General features: G+C 41.3%; 1 protein-coding gene across 1 annotated transcript in view; it reads left to right on the top strand.

Annotated features, from left to right (window-relative positions):
• The first annotated feature begins 6,971 nt into the window (after positions 1-6,971).
• The window catches only part of LOC138851440 (venom protease-like), a 95,108-nt gene continuing 77,968 nt past the window's right edge, over positions 6,972-24,111 (top strand). The window contains exons 1-2 of the mRNA XM_070080573.1: positions 6,972-7,154; positions 22,535-22,641. Of these exons, the coding sequence (XP_069936674.1) occupies positions 7,152-7,154; positions 22,535-22,641 (110 nt within the window). The 5' untranslated portion in view covers positions 6,972-7,151. The remainder of the gene's footprint in view (positions 7,155-22,534; positions 22,642-24,111) is intronic.

Here is a 24,111-nt window from a genome sequence, read left to right on the forward strand (position 1 = left end):
ATGGATTTCAATTTAAAAAAAGAGTAGGGGGGTTTGTAGATGGGGAAAAATGTAGATATAAAAATAAAAGACGGTATGGTTTTCGGGGGAAATTTTGGGGGGGGATAAATTAGATAGAAAAGGGGGTTTAGGAGGGGGGATGGGAGATCATGTTTTTTTGAATATTCGAACGGATTTAGACGGGGGAGGGGAAATTTTTGCATTTTAATTTTTAAAAACCCTATAGTGGATAGAGGGGCAATGTTAAAAGGCAAAGCCTGGTTTTAAATTTCTAAATTTTAAAATTTATGAGGGTAGTGACCCAGTTGGTTTCAGAACAGAGGGAAATTTCTTCCCCTTGGGGGAGTTTTTGACAAAGGGTGTGAAAGTCACTTTGGGTTTTTAATATATTTTAGATGGGTTTTTAAAAGAAGTAAATGCTGGGGGTTTTAAAGGTTGGGGTTAAAATTTTGGGAAAAAAATTAAAAAGGGGAAATTAAATTTCTTTTTGCTGAAGATACTGTAGTTGGAAGATTTTTAAAGAAAAATTGGAAAAAGGGTTGGGGGACAAGTTTGGGGTTTTTAAAAGGTAAGTTGAAAGTAAACATAGAAAAGAGTAAATGGAGGGATCAAAAGATTTTTGAAAAAGAAAATTGGATGTCAAATTGGGAGGGGGGTATGGGAAGAAGGGAAAGTTTTGATAATTGGGAGCCCGTATTTGATTTAAGAAGGATGAGGAACTTTTTAATTAATTTAAAAAAAAGGGATGGTGCGTTCAGGTATATGTGGGAAGAAGGTTTTTCTATGGGGGCAAAAAAGAGAATGTTGAAAAAGGGAAAAAAAACACACTTATTGGGTTGGGTTTAAAAAACAGGCAAAAGGGGGGAACAGTGGGATTTTCTTTCTAAAAAAACTGGATTAAATATTTGAAAATTTTTGGATGGAAATTGGGGGGAAAGGGGTTTTGGGAAAGAAAGTATTAGGGGCTGAAAGGGTTGAGGTTTTGGGCCCTTTGGGGGAATGAATCCAATTGGTTTAGAGAATGGATAAACCCCGTAAGGGAAGGGGAAAGGGGGGTTTGAAAATTGTCCTCAAAAAGGGAGGGGGGGAAGGAGGGTTTTGTGGGCAGGGCTTAGATTCCGCATTGCTGAGCCCTTTTTTGGGGTAGGAGTGAATGGGGTGAAAGGTTTTGGGATCTGGGCCACGTTTGGGGGAGCGGATATTTGGTGGGAAAGGGTTCTGGAAACTAATTTTAAAAGCCAGACTTGGGGTCCTGGAAATGGGAAAACAATGCCCAAATTTGAAGGGGTTGGGGCATTGGGAGTTTAGGATATGTTGGCCCTCTTTATCTGGTTTTCCCAAACTTTCCAATTTTTTAGACTCTAAAAAACAAAAAATTTTTGAGTGAGGAAAAGGGTTTAAAATTTTTTTTTGGGGGATTTTTTTTTTTGGGCACCATAGGGTTGGGGGGCCATTTTTGGAAAATTATTATATATATTATATATATATATAAAATATTTTTAGTTTTTGGGCCCGAATAATTTTTTTAATTTGGGAAAAAAATTAAACAATTAAAAGGGGATGTGCATTTTTGGGGGAACACAGAGCCCCCTCCCCCATCCCTATCCCCCCCCCTTTGGCAGGACTGACTTCCCCGACCAAGGTTGTTCCTTTTGTGTCCCCCTGATTCCGGGTTTGCCCCCTCACCTCCCCCCCCTCATCCCCCCTGGGTTCCATGCCGTCCCAAACCCGTTTCCCCAGCTGGGGCCCCCCCACCCCCGATATCAGCAATGCGGAGTGCGAGTTCCCGAAACTTCAAATGGGGCCAAAGGCCCCTTTAAGGCATCTGCCGGAAAAGGGTATGGTTGTACTAATCCCTGGGTGGCCCGATCTTTTTTTAAGGATGCCCCCGGGGTCCCGGAAGGGTCCAATGAGGCCTCAACAGCCCCTCCCCGAACCAGCACCACCCCTTCCCTCCCGCGGCCCCCAAACTGCAATCAAAATTTAAATCCCCCAGACTCGGGGACATCCCAAAAAATCCCTGGGTTTAAACATCCACCCTTTACCCAAGGTAGCCCTTCCAAAAGATCCTGGGCCCAAATTTCTGTTTTCTTCCCTTTTTTGGGTTTACCAAAAAGCAAGAATAACAATGTTTTTAGGAATAAATGCCTTTCCAAAAGGGGTGGGCCCTTTGTCCCTCGGACACCGATATAAAACAAATAATTGGGAAAAAAAAAGGGGAAAATTTTGGGGGTCAGGAAAATAACCAGGAGGATAAAAATGGGGCCCGGAGTCAAGCCCTGCAAACTCTGGGAAAGGGAAAACATCCAACCCCGGGGCCAGTACCAACACGACCCCCCGACAGGGAGAGGGAAAAAACATCTAACCTTTTCCCCGGATGTTTATGGTATTCCAGGCCATTTCCCCCTGGGCCGCGGGGGGTTTTACCAAGGCCTCAACCCAAACAAAAACTCAACCGCATTTTGGGGGTTTTAGAGGTGCTGTGACTTTTAACCCCGCCTGGCTTGAAAATGTTCCAAAACCGATCTTTGCCCGGCTGCAAGAAGGGGGATCGAAGGGGCCCGGAATGCCGGAATAATCGGGTTTTAGGCTTCAGGGCTTTTTGAACAATGCCCCGACCTCAAAACATTTCGATGAAAAAACCTTGGGCCAATTGGGCTTTTCAATGCTTTTCAATTTAGTCAGAAGGGGTGCTTTTCCAACAGGAAAATTTTTTTCATCCCCTTTGAAATCGGGTTTTGTTATTCCAAAAATTGTTTGGGGGCCTTTAATTAAACGTGGAAAAATTTTCCCGGGGACCCCCTCCCCTTTTCTATTCTGTTTGGTCATCATGGGAATCCTAATTTCCAGGGGCTCAATTCTGGCCCCCATGGGGTACCTAACCTTTTAAAAGAAATTTTTCCCCCAGGAAAACCAATAAAAATTAAAAAACATGGGAAAGCCCCTTTTTTCCCCTAAAGATGAAATAGTTTTACCAAAAACAGATGGTCCCGAAATAGCCCTTTTCCAGTAATTTCCGGTTTTACCCGGCCTTTTTCCTGGTTTCCCTTGGGGGCCAAAGCCATGTCTGATCCTGGGGTCCAGACCTCCGGAGATGGAAAACGGGTGAACCCCCTTTGCCACTTATTCCCCTCCCTTCCAGGGGCCCCTCCAAAAATTTTCTTTTTGAGTTTCAGGGTTGGGTTTAAAAACCAAGGGAAAATTTCTCTTCCTAAGACCATGCTAGAGTGGGTTTTAATCTTTTGACGATGGAAGTGGTTCAAACCCCACTTCCGGTCGAGGGTTGGAGCCACGGATTACAGATTTGGGGGTTTTTCCAGCTTTTCCCATCCCTTTTCATCAAACGAGGGTTGATAAGAATTTCCAATCCCGTGGGCTCATGAAAAAAGACCCCCCTTCCAATTTCCATCACCGAATGGGAACTTTTGGCTCCAGCACTCCTGGGGGCAGCCCGGCTTGCCAACAGTCAACTGGGGTGGCCTTTTATTGCCAAAAGGGGTTTATCGATTTTTTGGGGTGCAACATCAGATAGGGGGATTGCATTCCCCCAGGCTGTAGTTTCACCCCATAAAATTCCCCCAAACAGTTCCATTCCCGGGGTGGAATGGACTCGACCCCAAGACCCTCCCGATTTCAGTGGAAAGGGCCTTTTCCGCCCCCCCTTACACAGAATATATGTGGCCAAAACAGCTGGGTGCCCCCCGAGAGGGGGCCCCGATCACTAGCAGCCAACCTACCCCCCCCCCCATGAAAACCCCCCGGGGGGGATCAATCTCCAAAGAATGGAAGGGCCTTGCCGGGGGGAATTTTACCGTGGTTCCCCACCTTTTTCCCCAAACCATCAGGGGGGGCGACGGGGGAGCTACTGACCACAGGAGGAGCTGAAATCGAAGCAGGGGTTTGAGCAATCAATTTGTCCCAGTGGGGCGGAATTGGTCAGGGGAAAAAGCCCCGCGTTTTCGTAAAGGTTTGGGGGAACTCTCGAACCACCAAAAAAGGCAGCCACTTTATTTCCCCGCGCCCCAGCATAACCCTAATTGGGCCCCTGCCCCCGGCCTCGGCCAGCCTCGGGGGAGCTGGAGGGGGAAAATTTATGGGGTCTGGGATTGTGCCAGATTCGTTTTTAAATATTCTGAAATGTTTCTGGGTTTTTTAAAAGTTCAAAAGAATATAAATTAAGGGGGGTGAAAAAATTTAAACCCGTCCGGGAAACCCTTGGGTTTTTTCCGAGGTAAGTTTAAAAATTTCTTTTGGGTTTAGTTCCCCCTTCCCGTTTAAGGGTGGCCCTTTTAATAATTTAAAAAGAAAAAAAAAATAAAATATATAACCCTCATTTTAAAAAGCAGGCCCCGGACTCGGCCCTGAAACCCCAAAACCCCCCCAGAACAGCAACAAGACAAAAGCCTTTCCACTTTTGGACCCACAAGAATCACAAAAAAAAAATGCAAATTTAGCTAGTGTTTTTCCCCGTGATCCGAGGACACGAAACAGGGTTTATCAAAAAAACACCAAAACCCCCGAACCCTTGTTTTAGCCCCCCCCCTGGTGGAAAAAAAACCTTTTTAAAACTATTTTTTAAAATATTGAAAAATATTTATTAAAAACCCCTCCATTGCAAAAAATTTTTTTTAACATAGTTCCGGGATTGGAAATTTGGGGAAATGGGCGTTTTTTTCCGGCCCCGTGGGGGAGGAAGGGAGATGGGAAATGTTTTTGGGGTTTAGTACCAAAAGGGGGGACGGGGGTAAAGTCGCCTTTTTTGGGGGGTTTTGAGGAAAAAATTGGGAAATTTTTTCCAATTTTTAAAAATAGGGGGTTTTTGCTCTTGTTTTTTGGGAACCAGTATGGGGAAACCGTTTTGGGGGAGTACTGTTTGGGGTTTCTTTCCTGCTTAAATTTGTCCACCAGAAGAAAACAAAAACGGGGTTTTTCATTTGGGGCCTCCTGATGATTTATTTTTTTTAACTCATTAGCAGCAGTGTGCTAGTGAGCTAATATGAACTGAGTGTGGTGGTTTTTGTAGTAGTTATGTTGTATAAAGTTAAAATATTATTTATATATATATATTTTATATATATATATATATATATATATATATATATATATATATATATATATATATATATATAGGTGAGTTTTTGTCCTTCCTTCCTAATAATAATTAATATTGTTTAATATGAGTACATGCTGGCCCAATGTTTGCTGTGTTTTCAGAATAATTTTATAACCCCTATACAACAGTGTAAGCAGCCTTTAGGATCCAGGAATATTTTATTTAAGTTACGACTTCAAAGTCGTAAAACCACTAGACCACACAATCCTTAACAATGGTGCAACCAGCCAAGCTAGATGTTGTACCCACCATCGAAGGACATACGGTGGTGTGGACGACTCTGAACTAATTTCATTCTACTCCCTGTTTGTGTACTAGCTCAACAAACATTATATTTTTGTACCCACGAAACGAATGGTATTGATCAATAACACTGCACTAGCCAAGGAGCCGAACCCATGCATTTATGGATATGGAAAAGGCATATGACAGGGTGGATAGGGGGGCAATGTGGCAAATGTTGCAAGTGTATGCCCCTCAAGGAAGGTTCCTTGATGTTGGTGAGGGGCTCTTGATTTAGGGAATTGGATCTGTGCTCCAGTTCCCCGAATTAAGCCTGAATGCCTTCCACATCCCCCCCCCCAGGCGCTGTATGGTTCTCTGGGTTTAGCGCTTCCTCCTTGATTATTATAATAATAATAATAATAATGCAAGTGTATGGTATAGGAGGTAGTTTACTGAAAGCAGTGAAGAGTTTTTACCAGGATAGTGAGGCTCGGGTTAGAATATGTAGGAGATAGAGATTTCCCAGTAAAAGGAGGCCTTAGACAAGGATGTGTGATGTCACTGTGGATGTTCAATATATTTATAGAAGGGGTTGAAAGAGAAATGAACGCGCAGGTGTTGGCAAGAGGTCTGGGGTTAAAAGACAAAGAATCTAACACAAAGTGGGAGTTGTTAGAGTAGCTCTTTGCTGATGACACTGTACTTTTGGGAGATTCTAAAGAGAAGTTCTAGAGGCTGGTGGATGAGTTTCGTAGGGAAATTAAATGAAGAAAATAAAAATTGAATATAGGAAAGAGTAAGATGATGAGCAGTGTAAAAAATATTAGGTGACGAAAGATTGGATATCAGATTGGAGAGAGAGTATGGAGGAGGTGAATGTATTCAGATATTTAGGAGTGGACGTGGTTGGTGGGAAACGGCCGATATGGTAATATATATATATATATATATATATATATAAATATAAATATATATATAAATATATAAATATATATATATATATATATATAATGTTTTTCTTTTTTAGTAAATGTTTACAGTTACAGGTTTCTGTTTGTCATGTGGCAGGATGGTACTACTTCCCTGGGTGGTTGCTGTCTACAGTACAGTGTCTGCACTCTGAACGACGGGTGTTAATGTTGCAGTTTTATGAACTGTAGTGTAAAACACACCTCTGGCAAGACAGTGATGGAGTGAATGATGGTGAAAGTTTTTCTTTTTCAGGCCACCCTGCCTTGGTTGGAATCGACCAGTGTGTTAAAAAATATATATAATTATACACTTTTTTCCAAATAGGGCAAGCAAAAATTTGTGTATGCAATAATTTCGCAAAACATTCTGAATCTATCTAAAAAAATATATTTCATTGTGTTGGTTTGTTATTAAATTACTGTAAACTTATATAAAATATAGTTGGATTAGGCTAAATTTATTTGCGCTTTTTATAATAAGGTTTGGTAAGTTTTCTAAGGTTCTTTTGGTACAAAATTATTCATTTTCACTTTAACATCAATGAAAAAATCTCTTTAAACGTATAAGAGAAAATTTTAGATAGGATTTAATTTTAAATTTGTTATTGCTAATTTACCAGTTTTACCTATTCGGCACGAACAACAAACAACTTTGTCTTTCAGAGTGTGGGTTGAGTAATCCCAGGATCATTCATGTTCCCTTCGACAGTTTATCAAGATCTGTCTCTGACGTGATACATAAACCGAAGCTCAACGAAGACCATCACGCTCAATACAGAAGGTTCGATAATAAGGTTGCAGTGGTCGGTGGATTTACATCAAAGATAAACGCTTGGCCTTGGATGGTGAGTGGCCAAGGCTTTTCATGGCTGTTACTTTATAATTTTTTTCTGAAGTTTCTCTCGATGATTGCCAGTAGTGAACAAAAAAAAAATGCTGACAGAAACATTGCACTGATGTAATTAATACTTTCTAAACAGTTTTTCACAGTATGTTTATATTCAAGTAAATTTGTCAAAATCTTCGTTGACAAATATGAACCAAAAAGCAAAAATAAAGGCCTATTTATTTCTCTCAAAGTATACAACTCAATACTTGGAGCAAGATGTAAACAACTGTCCTGTCTAAGGGCTGTAACTAAGATGTTTAACATCATGAAAGACAACTGAAAATGTTAAGTTCTCGGTTCTGTAGAATAAGAGAACAAATTATTTCCACCATTTTTTTTCCCATAAAGTTAAATAATTTCATACACCTTATCGACCCTATTTCTCCGCGCATATATGTTTCTCTCAACAAGTCTGCCATCTCCCACCGAGGCAGGGTGACCCAAAAAAGAAAATCCCCAAAAAGAAAATACTTTCATCATTCAACACTTCACCTCTTCGCAGAGGCGCTCAGATATAACAGTTCAGAAACATTACATTATTTTTCATAAGAAATTTGATTTGTTAGTTTCCATAAAGTCCCTCCAAACTGTCACTATCCCAGACCCCTCCTTATATATTTAAAGTGCAGGCATTGTACTTCCCATTTCCAGGACTCAAGTCCGACTAAAAAAATAACCGGTTTTCCTGAATCCCTTCACTATATTACCCTGCTCACACTCCAGCAGCTCGTCACGTCTCAAAAACCATTTGTCTACATTCACTCGTATCTAACACGCTCATGCACGCTTGCTGGAAGTCCAAGCCCCTCACCCACAAGACCTTTACCCCCTCCCTCCAACCTTTTCAAGGACGACTCTACTTCCTTCCCATACAGATTTATATGCTCTCCAAGTCATTCTACTTTGATCCATTCTTTCTAAATGGCCAAACTCCACACCTTCTCCTAATTTCCACACCCCGAATTTTCTGCATAATATTTACACCACACATGCACTTAGACAGGACATCTCCACTGCCTCCAGCCGCCTCCTCGCTGCAGCATTTACAACCCAAGCTTCACACCCATTTAAGAGTGTTGGTACCACTATACTTTCATACATTCCCTTCTTTGCCTCCATAGATAATGTTTTTTGTCTCCACAGATACCTCAATGCACCTCCTACAATTTTCCTTTCATCAATTCTATGGTTAACCTCATCGTTAATAAATCCATCCACTGATACATCAACCCCCAAATATTTGAAAGCATTCACCTCTTCCATACTCCTCTCCAATGTGATATCCAATTTTTCTTTATCTAAATCGTTTGATACCCTTATCACCTTACTCTTATCTATGTTTACTTTCAACTTTCTACCTTTACACACACTCCCAAACTCGTCAACTAACCTTTGCAACTTTTCTTTAGTCTCCCATAATTTAATCCCACTCCTTTCCCCAACACCCTAGCATTTACTTCTTTTACAACCCTAAGACCTACTTTTACCGGGAAGTATTCTCCCTCTCTTTTACACACCCTAACCTGAGCCTCACTATCCTCATAAAATTTTTTTACAGCATTTAGTAACTTACAACCTATTCCATACATTTCTTAACATACTCTGAAATGTCAGTTGCCATACGTGGCCAAAAGTATTTCATTCTGGCTTGTTTCACAGAACGATCCATACCAGGGTGTGCAACACCTGGTGCATCATGAACTAGCTGTAGAGCTATGTTCACTAGTGACTGTGGAATTACTAACTGGTACACTCTTCTGCTTGGAGTACCCAACTCGGCTGTTCGATACAGTAATTCTTGGCTCATTACAAAGTCACTAATGGGTGCTGGTGGCTTCACAGTAAGAATAAGATCTTCCTGGAGCAGGAATCGAATCACACCAGACCACATGGGATCTGTTCTTTGGGCATTTTTGACATCCTCGACAGTAAATGGAGGATCTGCAGTAACTACACTAACGTGTCGCGATAAAGCATCTGCGACTACATTTGACTTGCCAGGTAAATGTTCAAAAGTGGGATTAAACTCTTGGATAATCAAGGTCCATCTGGCTAACCTTCCAGTAGGTTGTTTGTTCTGGAATAAAGGTATCAGTGGTGCATGGTCTGTCAAGACATGAACAGGGTACTGGTAAATAATGTCTTGGAAGTGCTTTAAATACCATACTATTGCAAAAGCTTCTTGCTCCATTACTGTATAATTACGTTCAGCTTTCGTAAGGACTCGGCTAGCAAATGCAACTGCATTGTACTTGCCATCAGTCTTCTGAGCTAGTACAGCACCTATGCCAATTGAACTAGCATCAGTTGTCAGATAGAAGGGCTTAGAAAAATCTGGGAATTTCAAAATTGGAGCAGATGTTAGCTTTTTCTTTTTTTAGAGTTTGGAATGCTCTTTCTTGACGGAAGGTCCAAACGAAAGGAGCATCTTTCTTAAGCAATTCAGTTAGCGGAGCTGCTATTGAAGAAAAATTTACAATGAAAGATCTGTAGAAACCTGCTAGACCCACAAAGGATCTTACAGCATCAGCAGTTTTGGGAGTTGGAAAATTTAGTACTGCAGTTACTTTACTTTGATCAGTCGTAACCCCTCTAGGAGTGACTACGTGACCCAGAAACTTAATTTCTGATCTGAAAAATTGACATTTGGACAGTTTGATCTTTAAATTGGCTTCTTCAAGCTTGCCAAGTACTATATCAAGTCTTTTCAGGTGTGTATCCACATCTTCGGACATGACGATTACGTCGTCTAAGTACACCATAAGTGCTTTACCTATAAGACCTCTAAAGATGTTGGTCATGAGTCTTGAGAACGTGATAGGAGACGATCGTAATCCAAAAGCCATTCGTAGGAAGTGATAATGACCTGTGGGAGTAGAGAATGCAGTTAACTCTTGGCTGTCCTCATGAAGAGGGACTTGCCAAAACCCTTGTAACAAGTCCAGGGTCGAAAAGACTTTATCTCCGATATTGCGTAAAAGGTCACCTAGTACAGGAAGTGGGAAGCGATCTGGAATAGTTTTCGCATTTAACTTCCTAAAGCCAATCACCGGGCGCCAAGTGCCATCCTTCTTAGGCACTAGGATCAAGAGTGCATTCCAGGGTGAATTACTACATGCAATAACTCCATCATTAAGCATTTGATTGATCAGTTCTTCTGCGACAGCAACTTGGGAATGGGGCATTCTGTACACAGGTATATAAATAGGTCTAGTACCAGGTTCAAGTAGAATACGATGGGACAATAAGTTCGTTATACCCATCTTCTCACCTGGTAAGGAAATGGCGTTATGATGTTTGTTCAACAAAGTCAACAAACGCTTGACTTCGTCTGGGAAGTCGGTGGGAGCTAAGTCTTTCTCCTCAACTGGTGGAATGGATTGATCCAGCGGAGTGGATGAGGTCTCCACTGTTGAAATAGCACTGACCCACTGGTCAGGTGACACGTCATCCTGTACTTGAACAGGGTAAGGATAGTGAGCTAGGTCAACGAGGTTGGTATTTGCTCTGAGACGAACACTGTGACCCGAAGTGTTAGCAAGGAATAAATGGATCTTACTGTCTCTTACAACGTGTAAGGAAGGTTCAACAAATAAACCCTTGACCTTGCAGGAGTCACTGTCAACTAGGACGTTATCACCATCTGGAACATTAGGAACAACAACAGACACTCTAGTGAGAGCACTAGCCGCAACAGAGACGTCTTTCTGCAGACGGCATGTGACATCAACAAGAGATGGCATTACTAGTTTCAAGTAATCGTTTTCTGACAAGGCATCCCCTGTGGAGAAACTACTACTCGAACTAGCAGTCATTGCAGGGATAGGCTGTGCACTAAAGGCAGTCTGAGTGTCCCTGGACACTTGAGGCAACGGAACACTATCTTGCAAGTCTGAAGCTGTAGGTGGAACACAGATGGGAGTGACAGTTACCAGTGCCTGACCGCTTGGGTACGCTACTGGAGAATGCATTGGCTTGTAAGGACTTAATCCGTACATCATACTCTGCAGCAGTATGACAGATTTCTGATCCAAGCTGATAACCCCAGAATGGAACGATCAAGTCGTCAATTTGGGCATGCCATCGGTACGGGTCGAGCACAATGCGTAAGTCTCGCATGGAAGCAAATCCCAGAAGAAGGTCACCAGGGAAAGTAATCTGGTCGACAACAAGAAAAGCAGCAGTAAAGTCTCTGCCTTGGATAGTAAAGGTGAGCGAAGTCTAACCTCGGACTCGCAGAAGGGAACCAGCCACTCCACTAAGGGAGGTTACAGTAGTTGGTTCAACGAGGAGGACACATCGTAACTGCTTCTCTTTAAACAAGCTAGACCTGATGATATTAACTTGTGCACCAGAGTCCATGAACACATGAACGGGCGCATTATGGACAGAAGCTTGTATTAAAGGACCAATCGTTTCGTTAGGAGTTATATGCAAACAGAAAGGTGGGTTGTCATCGGAGAAGGCATTTTCTACTTCATCCCCAAATTCCTCTGTCAGAGACGTGTGAAGCAACATCAACAGCAGGGTTGTCATTCTCAAGGCTGGCTAAGGCTTCATAGGAATTTTGAACTGGGATGGTGTACTCGTTATCACCTACTACTGTCACAACTGGACGAGTAGACTTGGGTGCTCGGATTCCCTGAATTGGAAGATTGAGCCTGGTTCTGGTTAGTTTGTGAACCACGATGTCTGTTTCCTCTCCTGGCTCTGCGGTTGGAACGGCCACGGAAAGATCTAGAGTACTGCAGGTTGTAGAGAGCATTGCACTCAGATGTGTCATGTCCATGAATTCTATGATTAGTACAGTAGGGAAGATCTGACTGGTACTCATCATCAGTACGATGCTTCTTAGGGTTACTATCATGACAATTAATAGCAATATGGCCACGGTAACCACAATTGTAGCAAATTCTTTGACTGTGGGTTCTGTACATACTACGGGTGCTACGGGAATGATGGCTCTTAACACTTGCTTTGGATGATGGACGCGAGTGATGAGGGTTGGGAGTTATGGTAGTAGCACAAACTAGAGGAGGTACAGGAGTAGACAAAATGGTTGGCATAGACTTACGATAAGGGAAGGTTCCCTCGGGACAAATTTTGTACATGGATGAGAGCTGCGAGCGGTCCCATAGTAGCATCTAGCGGACTTGAATTGTACACATACTTAGATGTCAGTGGCATTAGTTGTTTAATAACTCCGAATGCGGCTAATTTGGCAAACCCATCAAGGGCTGGTTTATCACTATCTTTAAGGTATTTGGAATTTTGACCTGCTTTAATGAATGAGGACATTAGGTTATTAAGACGGAGAGCAAACTCCTCTAATGACTCTTCTGGCCTCAGAGCTGTGCAAACTAATTCTTTGAGAACGACAAACGGATCGGTTTCTCGCACTGGTTCAAGATAGTTACGAATTAACTGTTTATAATCTTGCCACCTGGTTAGATCTTGAAAGTCCTTCATGTGAGGCGGCTGGAGAACGGGCTAGACTCGTCTTTCCGATACTGATTAAACAACTCTCAGATGGAAGACCATCAACTGAAGCATCAGCTCTGGCTCGAACAGCAGAAAACCAACCTTCAAGGTTGTCTGGATTACCATTGAACAATGGCATAGCATCATATGGATCATGACTAAAATTACGCAGGCTAGAAGTCTGAGTATGTCTATCGTTTGATAAGGAGTTACTCGAATTTTGGGCTGACGCATTAATGGTTGTACTAGCAGCATGTGCTGAGACATCGCTTGAGAAAACTTGAGACTTGTTTGCAAAATGTAAAACAAGAATTTAGAGAAACTAAAGAAAATGTAACTGAGAAACACACACAACACAGTGAACTTAAATGGGGAAAAAAAATGCTTAACTATTCTGCATAAGTAATTAAAAATTGACAGGTCACACAGTAACCAAAGAACTCAGTCACAGAGAAAATGCTTATCTGAACAAACAATACTTTGAAAATCAAGAGAACTTGTACTTTACTCAAATCTGATTTGCTCAATTTTTACTGTAAATTGAATGAATGGCACAGTGAGTTGTCTTTACTTTCAATTCAACAGGGAAATACACAATAAAATGATAAAATGGACTCAAAGCTTGTGCAAAAAATAAAACAAACTGGGACACAATTCACTGAAATAAAACAAAATGACACAGAAAGAATAAAATATTATGCACAGAACAGAGCATATGAAACTGCACTGAAGTAAACTGTAGCAATATTGCAAATGACAATTGCTAATCAAAAAGTATTGCACAATACTGCATAAAATCTCTGCAAGAAAAACTTTAATGGCAACACAATATTTGCACAAGAATTATTGCAAAATGAGTCAATGTGCAATAATAAAAAAATTATTACACGCACAAGAAAAATATATCAAGGAATGAACTGTGGGAACACTTTGACTCTTAACTGCACTCAAGCAACACTTAACAAGCAAAAGAACAATTTACTTTAAAAGAAGAACTTAAAAATTGCACTAAGAGTGAATTTGTTCAATGAAAAATAGGTGCTAAAACACAGAACAAAAAGGTTTGAACACTTAGTGATGCAGAACACAACACATCAACATAAACACAATACTAGAATTTTCTTGCAATGAAACTTGATGTGTGAAAACTTTTGATAATAATAATTTCTTGCTTGCACAAAATAATGGCACTATTGTCTGTGGAAATAAGACAAATTAGACACTGGCTAAATGAAAGAATATGAACACAAAAAAAAATGTTCAACACACAGGGAACAAAACAAGAATACACAAATGCTAAGAAAAAAAAATGCAACAGTCAACACTGAGTTGTGATGCAGGACACAACTAAATAAATTACTGAATTAATTCACTGGAATACTGAGAACACAAGGTGATTATGAAGTGTAAACACAAGTTCTATACTGCTCATGTTGCACACACAACAAAGGAAAAACATTAAGTACTTACTTCAAGTGTATAAAAAGACACACAACACAACAGACATAAGACAATGCATGAAAATTAACACTGAATTAAGGAGATTATCAAATTATTGCAAACAAACACTGAGTCTGATCGAGAGTCACTGAATGTCACTAAGAAAATTACTGGAACACAAAAGAAATGTCTCGACACTCGCAAATGTGTCTATGAAAAATATTATCGCTGTAACGACTTGGTGTAGAATGAGGTAGATGGTGGAAGGTTGGAGGATTGTTTATGTCGTCTTGCTGCTGTCCTCTGCACACGTGATCGTAGAATTGCGCTTACATCGACGATAGACTTTACACAGGAGGCTTTTAACGGTGGCACCACTGTTGAAGACACACTCTAGCTCTTGACCCCCTATGTGGTCCTTAAAATATGGTGCTATAACCCCTAGTAGTTTACCAAACAGTGGTAGTGGTTGGGTTTGTGGGTAAACAGGGCTAAGGCATCTGAGACTGCTTGGTGAGTTAGTGGGGTTAGCAGGGCTAAGACCGAGACTACGTGGTGAGACACGTGGTCGTGGGCCTATGGGTTGAACGGCATTAAGCTTCACTGCGGACACCCACACAGGCGCGAAGATATTCTAAGCCAGCTGGCTTAAAATATACCCACGAAATACCACAACACCACAAGGATGAAAGAGCACTCAGAATGGCTTGGAGCTTGAATCACAAGCAATGAAGACTACTGATGTGGCTTACTTGAGTACTGGGTTAAGACACCTGGGTTAGTTGCTAGCTGGCTTATCTTAACCCTTCACACAGAATGGCTTGAGAACTTCTCACGGTGAGCACAGCAGGGGTGGAAAACTGGCTTGGCAAGCAAAGGAACTGGATGGAGTAGACTAGGCTAGACTGGACTCGGTTGTTCTGACTCCCCCACCACAGACTGGAAGCTGGCTTATTTTGCAAACTCGGGTCAACCCCTCGGGAGTGATGCAAATAAGCAGATAAACACTAATACAAAGAGACTGACCTGTGAATAATGTAGTACCTGGTAGGAACTTGAGAGAGTAGCTGACTTGAGGTAGCAGGCTTGGCTAGGTCGGCCTACTGGCGACACAAAATGGCCGTCTTGCTGGTCGAAAGAAATCTCTGTACATCGGCATAATTATCAATTTTACGCCCACACCGCTGCCACCATTTATCGTAGGGGTTCTTAAATGGAGATATCGAGGGTTGAAGGTAGACACACTTGTTGGATGGTAACGATATATTGTCAGACTGTGATGATGGGAAATGGAGCCCAGCCTCTGCCTGTCCTAGCCTATGTCAAACGCCAACTGAGAGAGTGGCAGAGGTACGAACGTACACATGTGCATCCCGTGACGTCACACGGTCACAGGCCTAGGGATCTCCTATCTAAAGCACATGGATGATACTGATATGCTATACAACACAGGGATCAGCAACTATGCTGACAACATACACTTTCACACACATTACCTCTCACACACACACACACACAAGACTCTGATGATAGATTACAACACTGTATATTAATGCTATAAAACCTGATGTAAAAAAACAGGAAAACATAATTACCTTTAATTCTTACTCTGTAATTGTCATAGATAATAGATTAGGAGAACATTGTAGATGCATCCAATTTTGCTAAGATATAGCAATGATGGTTAATGACATCAGAGTCAGCCTAATTTACATATCAAAGCGATACACATGGATCCAACTATGCAATGTGCCTTTTGAGGCTGATGGAGCAGATTTACGTCATATGTTCCCTAAACTTGTACCATACATGTGACCTAGCAAGATGCATGTATCTTGTTGAGCCACATGTATCTTGTTGGGTCATATGTGACCCAACAAGATACATGGGTGACTGGTGTTTAAGATGGGTTACTGAAGGGACGTACTCTCTCACGATGTCGTTAAAGTACTCAGTGCCGTCATATGTAATCCTGGCGGATTTCCGAACGCAGGTGATGGACAGCGACGCAAGTGTTCTTTTTGCGAGGGGTATGATCAAATAGCTGTAGAGTGCCCTAAATGCTGTATGACCCTGGTGGGTTTAGCGCTTAGTTTTGATTATAATAATGTAGTGTCCTCGTAGAAAGAACCAACAGTGTGTGGACAGGACAGACCTTTCTGAGAAGGAGCGAGAATTGAGGCCATGGGGCGAGTGTTGCAGCCATAAAAATAGGGAGCCCAACAACATCGAGCAGGAGAGTGTTGTAGTGGTGGATGATGCAGACCCTACAAGGGAAAAGACAGGCATCTGTTACCATGTTGCATGATAAAGTTCGAGTACGCCCGGCGCTGGTGGACGAATTGGAAAAAGTGTTAGTGAACATCATCCTTCCTGCAGTCGGAAGGGGTATCACCAATATTAGAGGAGGGCCCTAAGGCCCAATTGTGTGAAGAGGCTGCACTACGAAAACGGAACCATCCATTGTTCCTGTGCTGAGCGATGAGTCTGAGGAATGGGATCAGTGTTGCGGAGGCAGATGTGAATGTGCGTTGGGATGCATCAATTGAAATGTGTGTGGTAGAGGACAAGCTTGCCCGGAAACTTGAAGCATCAGCTTCAGATTCAGATGGTGTTTTGACACCTGCTCAACGGCCTTGTAAAAAGTCATGGGTAGAAATGGGCACTGGTTCTGCGGCTGTGAGGAACAAACAACATAGTGCCAATGGGCCTGTGAAACCAGGGCTCATGATCAGTAGTAAAGTAGGTAATAGGGGTATTGCTGACAACATAAGGATCGAGTCGGTCAGTGGGGCAAACCACCTTTTACCTAGGCCTTAGTTGCATGACTATTAATGTTAATGGACTGTGTGTGGTAGCAAAGAGGCACAGGTTTGCCAGGTTCATTGGCAGGTATAGGGTGGATTTAGTTATTTGCTAGACCTTAAAAATGTATGGGATTTGGAGATCCCAGGTTATGCAGTGGATGCGTTGCCTACTGTTTGTTTAAAAGGAGATGTGTCCCTCTTAGTGGGGAAGTCATGCCCGTTTGTATCATTGTTGTGAAAATGGAGGTGGATAGTCGCATTATACTTGTAGAAGGAACTTCACAGAATTCCCATGTCTCTCCCATCTGTGTATGCGCCAGTGAATGGGAATGTGCAGGTTAATAACGGTTTTATTAGGGAAGTTTTAGTTTTTCCATAGGTCAATACTGGGGTCAATAAGGGGAATTGTGTGGTTAGGAAAAAGCATGTGACCCCAGGAGAGGCGGGGAATTATTCCCAGGTTTTGAGAGAGTTGTTACGCGATATACACCTGCAGGATGTGTGCTGCATGCCAGAGGTGGTACCAGCCCACACGTATTTGAGGAGGGAATGGATAGAATGGATAAAATTTGTTACATCATCCGTTACAGCGCGTTCGGTAAACACCGTGACAGCTGCTTTATCAGGTCAGGCAGTTCTCATGGAGGTGGAGTGGGATACACTGGCAGTGAGGAAGTGGTAGTGGGTTTTGAGGGATGGTGGGAGGTAAAACAATATGGGGTGGGTGAAGAGGGATTGGTGTGTTAGTGAGACAAGGTGGCAAAACCTGCGATCCATAAGTTTTATGTGGGAGATGGTAGGAGGCTTAAACTATGAGATATGGGTTAATGAATTATTATGAAGGTAGACTGCGTCAATATGATAGGGAAGGGGCGGCTAACGGGATGTACCATATGGATGAAATGAAGAGTTTGAAGTTCTTAATCAGGGGCTTGCATAATGAGCAGTATGATGCATTGAGGGTACAGGCGGCGGTGGAGGAGGCATTATGGGGTGACAAACCATCTGCGTGTGTGTTACTAGCACAGCAGCAGTGGAGGCGGGTGACTATTTTATGTCTAGATGTGCATTGTAATAAAGTTGGTAGAATTACCGACAATATGTAAAGTAAAAGGACACAAGTGCAACTAATGTGACATTTATTGTGGCAACGTTTCGCTCTCCAGGAGCTTTATCAAGCCATTACAAACAATACATGGACACAGAGGGTATATAAAGGCTCAGAGTGAGGTGAATACTAGTGAGGTACCATTTCGATGTTCACTAGTGGTAGTAGTAGTAGTAGTAGTGGTAGTGACAAAAGTAATACAATATGGTAGAGCAATTAATTCGTACATGAGTAAAAGGATATAAAAGCTATTACTTGGGTAACATAAAAATAGGTTGGACAAATATAGACTGGAATGAGGCAGCTTGTTTCAGTGTTCACTCTCTGTGCTTTGTGTAGTATAACAGGAGAGACTATGTGATGGCAGGGTTTACTGTTTTCAGGAGGATTCTTGCTAAGACTTCGGAGATGGTGAAGCTGCCGTTGTTTTGTTTAATTGTATTCGAAACAGCGATCAGTGCTGATTCAAGGCACTTGCGTGTGCGGAAATTAGTTTCTTTTATCACTAATTGGGCGTCTCTGAATTTCATAAGATGATTGGTGGAATTTCGGTGTTGTACACAGGCGTTGTTTAAGTTGTCGTTCCTACATGCGTATATGTGTTCATTGAGGCGGGTGTCGAGGTTTCTTGCTGTTTCACCTACGTAGATCTTGTCACAGCCTCCACAGGGTATAGTGTAAACTCCTGCATTGACTGGTTCGTGGTGCTTGGGTTTTGTCCTGGTTAGATCCTTTATTGAAGTGGTAGAAGCGATGGCGACTCTGGTGTTAGCTTGTGAAAGTACTTTTGAGACGTTTAGTGCAACCTGGCTGTTGGGAAGAATTATAACTTTGTTGGGAGCGGTGTTGATGCGTGGAGAATTGATGATCTGAAGAGCTCTTTTCTTGCAGTCTTTGATGAAAAAAGAAGGAAATTGTAACTCAGTGAATGTTTGGTGAATGTAAGTACATTCCTCGTCAAGAAACTCAGGACTACAAATTCGGTATGCTCTTAGGAAAAACCCGATGATGATGCCTCTTTTGGTCTTGGTATCTTGACTGGAATAGAAGTGTGTGAGATCATTTTTATTGGTGGGTTTCCGATAAACTTGAAATCTTAGGTTGTTGTCTACTTTGTGAATGAGGACGTCGAGGAAAGGTAGCTTGTCATTGGACTCTTCTTCTAGTGTAAACTGAATCGCTGGTTCAACTGCGTTGAGCCTTGCCTGAAGATCCCGTACATCAAAACGTTTTGGAGTTATTACGAGGACATCGTCCACGTAACGTAACCAAGTGACGCTTGAAGGGATGATGTTGGCGAAGTGTTCGGACTCTAGGTGTTCCATGTATAAGTTGGCTAGGACGGCACTTATTGGGGACCCCATTCCCATGCCGTAGGTTTGTTTGTAGAGCTTGTTATTGAAGGAAAAACAGTTGAAGTTAACAGAGTTCAATCACGTCAACAAAATCTCCGGGAGGTAAAGGAAGATTAAGGTCCTGGTTGACTTTACGTCGTAGAACCTCGATGGCTTTTTTGGTAGGTACTTTTGTGAAGAGGGAAGTCACATCCAAACTGCTTAGTTTCTTGTTACGGATGGAGAGACGCCCAATTAGTGATAAAAGAAACTAATTTCCGCACACGCAAGTGCCTTGAATCAGCACTGATCGCTGTTTCGAATACAATTAAACAAAACAACGGCAGCTTCACCATCTCCGAAGTCTTAGCAAGAATCCTCCTGAAAACAGTAAACCCTGCCATCACATAGTCTCTCCTGTTATACTACACAAAGCACAGAGAGTGAACACTGAAACAAGCTGCCTCATTCCAGTCTATATTTGTCCAACCTATTTTTATGTTACCCAAGTAATAGCTTTTATATCCTTTTACTCATGTACGAATTAATTGCTCTACCATATTGTATTACTTTTGTCACTACCACTACTACTACTACTACTACCACTAGTGAACATCGCAATGGTACCTCACTAGTATTCACCTCACTCTGAGCCTTTATATACCCTCTGTGTCCATGTATTGTTTGTAATGGCTTGATAAAGCTCCTGGAGAGCGAAACGTTGCCACAATAAATGTCACATTAGTTGCACTTGTGTCCTTTTACTTTACATAGATGTGCATTGTCAAGTGGGTGGGTTCAGGAGGGGCAAGTTCTGCAGACCACAGATGAGATGGGTATTTTCGTGGACAGGTGGTATGAGAAATATTGGAAAAGAAGGTAGCGGAGGGAGGAGCTGTGTCCGATGTTTGTAAGGGAATTTTGTGTAATCTTAAGAAGAGGGGCAGGCCAGCGTTAGAAAAGAATTTTTTTAAGGAAATATCAGGAATGACATCGGGTAAATCTCCGGGAATTGATGGTATTCCAGTTGGATTTGTCAAGCATTGGAAGTTATTGTGGGGATTTTTGGTACACCTCCTGAATGCGATGTAAAAGGTGAATAGACTGGGACCTCTTCAGTCGACGGCGGTCGTTGTTCTGGTCCCTAAAAATAAAACACAGGTGGGAAGTTGTCATTATCGTGCTATTTCACTCTTATGGGCAAGTTATAAACATTTTGCTAAGGTGTTGCATAACTGACTACAGTGTGTGGTGGGTCATGTTGTTACATGTACGGCATGCTAAAATATTGGGGGTTCGATCCCCGGCTAGTTGTAATGTTATTTGCCTAAAACCACTTGTTCATTCCCACTCTCCATCACACATGCGCCAGTTCTTGGATCATGACTGACCTAGCTCCATTTCCTATGATCATGATCCCATCGCATACCATCCTCCACTTACATCTCCAGTCCCTTTACCACATCAAAGACCATAATGCATTTTCTTGGATCTAGATCTTTCTCATCTTAAATATCCAAGCTCCAATTTCTTGAAGCAAGATCCGCCTTGAGAGGAGAGGGCTTTTACAAGAAAAAAAATTGGGAAAAAATGTTTTCTTACCCAAATTAGTGCATAATTCTGGCAACAAGTTGATGCAATCAACTTGTTGCCAGAATATGATACAAACAAGTTGATGCAATCAACTTGTTGCCAGAATGTGATACAAACAAGTTGATGCAATCAACTTGTTGCCAGAATGTGATACAAACAAGTTGATGCAATCAACTTGTTTGTATCATATTTCTAAGTATCTTTTTCCAAAAATAAAAATGTATTTTTTTTCTTTGCTATCACCAAGAGGACATGATGCCAATTTGTGTTTTTTTATACTTACCAATTTTGCAATATGATTTTTGTATTATAATGTCCTATTTTAATAGGAAATTATTTTATTTCTTTATCTTTTGAGGCAAAAGTCACTACAAACATGGCGTCCACGTCTGAAATGCTGTTTAAATCGTAGTAAAAATTTCATTCAAATAGGTTAACTAAAAAAAGTCTTTTAGCCCCCCTCTTGAACTTTGTCTCTGTCAGTTAGAACAATACAAATCAACCTACAATTCCCACGTCAAGAACACCATCTTCCTCCAACACCTTGGATCAAGATTACAGCTAAGACCATGCCTCTCCCTCGCGTTCCAGCTCTTGGACCATAACCAACTCTCTCAAATTAGTCATTAGCTCGATTTTCCTTAAAGGAGGGTTGACTATTTTGCATTAAAAAAAATTAAAATCTCCAGAATCTCTGATTTAGGAGAAAAACAAAGATTGGGTCATTGTGCATTACCCATTAGAAAATTTAAAGTTTTAATTTCATTATATCTTTAAAATTACTAAATTTAGTGACTTTAATGCCTTTAAAAGTGCTAATCTAACCATTCTCATCTCAACAGAAAGTTCATTCTTAAATTACTTATGCATTAGCATCAAAATCCTTATTGAACTAACCATTGCTTGTAAAAATTATTTTCGAAGCTAATTTCCATTACATAATACACCAGATCATCATATCATTCCACAAGTTTTATTTGTCTCCCAGATGGTATTTTACATTAATATAACGGTTCATTACCCCCAATTTTGCCATTTTTCCTTGTGATTTACCAGTCATATTTATTTTGCAACCAATTTTTTTACTCAAATCATTCAGCATTTTTTCCCTCGGTCCTCTATCTGATTCATATTGAAACAAGATTCAGGGGCAAGTAATTTCCCCTGTCTTCTAATATCATGCTTATTTTTCCCTATAATCTAACTCATCAGTAATTACTATCGCATTTGCATTGTCTGCTTTCGTAAGGTGAAGTCCACGTGAAGTCTAGGATCAATTGTGTTGTAGAGGTTGAGCACAACTTAGACCTCTGCAACACAACTGTCATCAAAGATTTGATAAGTTATACCATGAATTAAGTAAAGACCCTAGACTTCACCTTACGAAATAATGAACATGTTTTTAGAAGACAGGGAAACTTAGTTGCGCCTTATGTCTCTGCTCATATAAAGAACTCTCCCAACACCATAAACTAGGAGATGCTGATAAGAATGTAATTGTTTTTATATTTGATAATACGCGAATTACAGAGTCCACTTTAGTAATTTATAATTAATTAAAGCTTTATGTTAGGCACTACTGGGAGAGCGGACTGTCCAGGGTTCAGTTAACTGGTTCTGTGCTGGTGTTCTTATCAACCAACAATGGGTCCTGACAGCTCTCCACTGTTTTCATTATAAGTAAGTGATAATAATTATTTTTCGTGTTATTCAAAAAACACTTTTTAAAGGACTCATAATGGATGAAGTAAATGTGAGTAATATTGATGAATAATGTCTCCTGGGTTGACACATTGTCAACAAACAGCTTAAAATGTTGAGCTCAATTTAGGATCGTTCATCCAAATACCATATAATCCAGTATTAGTTACTCGTTGTCAGTTACTTGTCGATAGACACTTGGCCTGTATAGAATAAGTGACTAAGCGTGCGTGCGTGTGCGCGCGCATGCCAGTGTTACCCTGAGATTATCAGCAGCAATGTTCAGTTTTATTGTTTAACAAGTTTGCTACCTGGGTGTCAGGTGTACTTTTATTATTATTATTATTAAAGATTAGCCGGTATTCTCCCGGCCCGGGCCTTTTCCAAGTGGTGGCCCGGCCTTGGCTCCCTCTTTAGGGAGTGTCTGAGACCTAAGTCTCCCATGGGAGGAGGTACAAGTACCTCCTCATCTTTGGGACCAACTGTCCCCAGGCCTAGCCACAAGCTAGGCCTCTCTGGTCTGCCATCCCCGCCCCAAGGGGGCTAATGGGAATGACAGTCTTATGAGCTAAAGGCTCGGGCTCAGGCACCTACCCTACCCTAGAAGGGTTAGGCATGGTGTCGATGGGTGTACTTTTATCAAAACAACGTTGAAAATATTTCTTACTGACGTTACACAGTTGCTGATCTTTTTAAGTTAAATGGTTGTCGTAAAGAAGATCTGAAAAGACCTTGAAGTCCCGAGGAAAATTGTCACGTTCATCGATGTCCTTTTGTTATGCAGAGTTGTTAACCTCCGCGGTTATTATTCCCATAAAAATACTATTACTGTCGCTGTTTTTCTAATTGTTAATTTTCTACTTTTTATTCCTCTAATTTTTATTATTTTTACTTCTACATCTTTACTTTTATTAGGTATCCTCGAAGGGATACCGTAAGAAGGGATACCGTAAGAAGGGATACCGTAAGAAGGGATACCGTAAGAAGGGATACCGTGAGAAGGGATACCGTGAGAAGGGATACCGTGAGAAGGGATACCGTAAGAAGGGATACCGTAAGAAGGGATACCATGAGAAGGGATACCATAAGAAGGGATACCATAAGAAGGGATACCATAAAATGATGCATGGATTTTTTTTTTTAACTTTTCGATTATATTTCTCGCATAACTCGAGAATGGCTCATAAAGTCGCCTTAAGTATCAACAATTTATACAGTAATGGTCGCCAAATTCTTGGAACAATTATTTTGACGTGCGATATGACCTAAGTTGTTCAACTCATTCCCAACATTTTGCAATAGCTCTAATAACTTCAAAATTATCTGTAGTGCAGCTTCTAACGCTCTAAAACGTGTCAAAAATAATAGAGAATAGCAGAAATTGACATTCAAGTGTGTAGGGGCAAATTCGACCATTTTGTGTAATAAAGTGTCAAATTCTTCAATACA

The sequence above is a fragment of the Cherax quadricarinatus genome, unplaced genomic scaffold (assembly GCF_038502225.1).
Source record: "Cherax quadricarinatus isolate ZL_2023a unplaced genomic scaffold, ASM3850222v1 Contig617, whole genome shotgun sequence".
Taxonomy (NCBI): Eukaryota; Metazoa; Arthropoda; class Malacostraca; order Decapoda; family Parastacidae; genus Cherax; species Cherax quadricarinatus.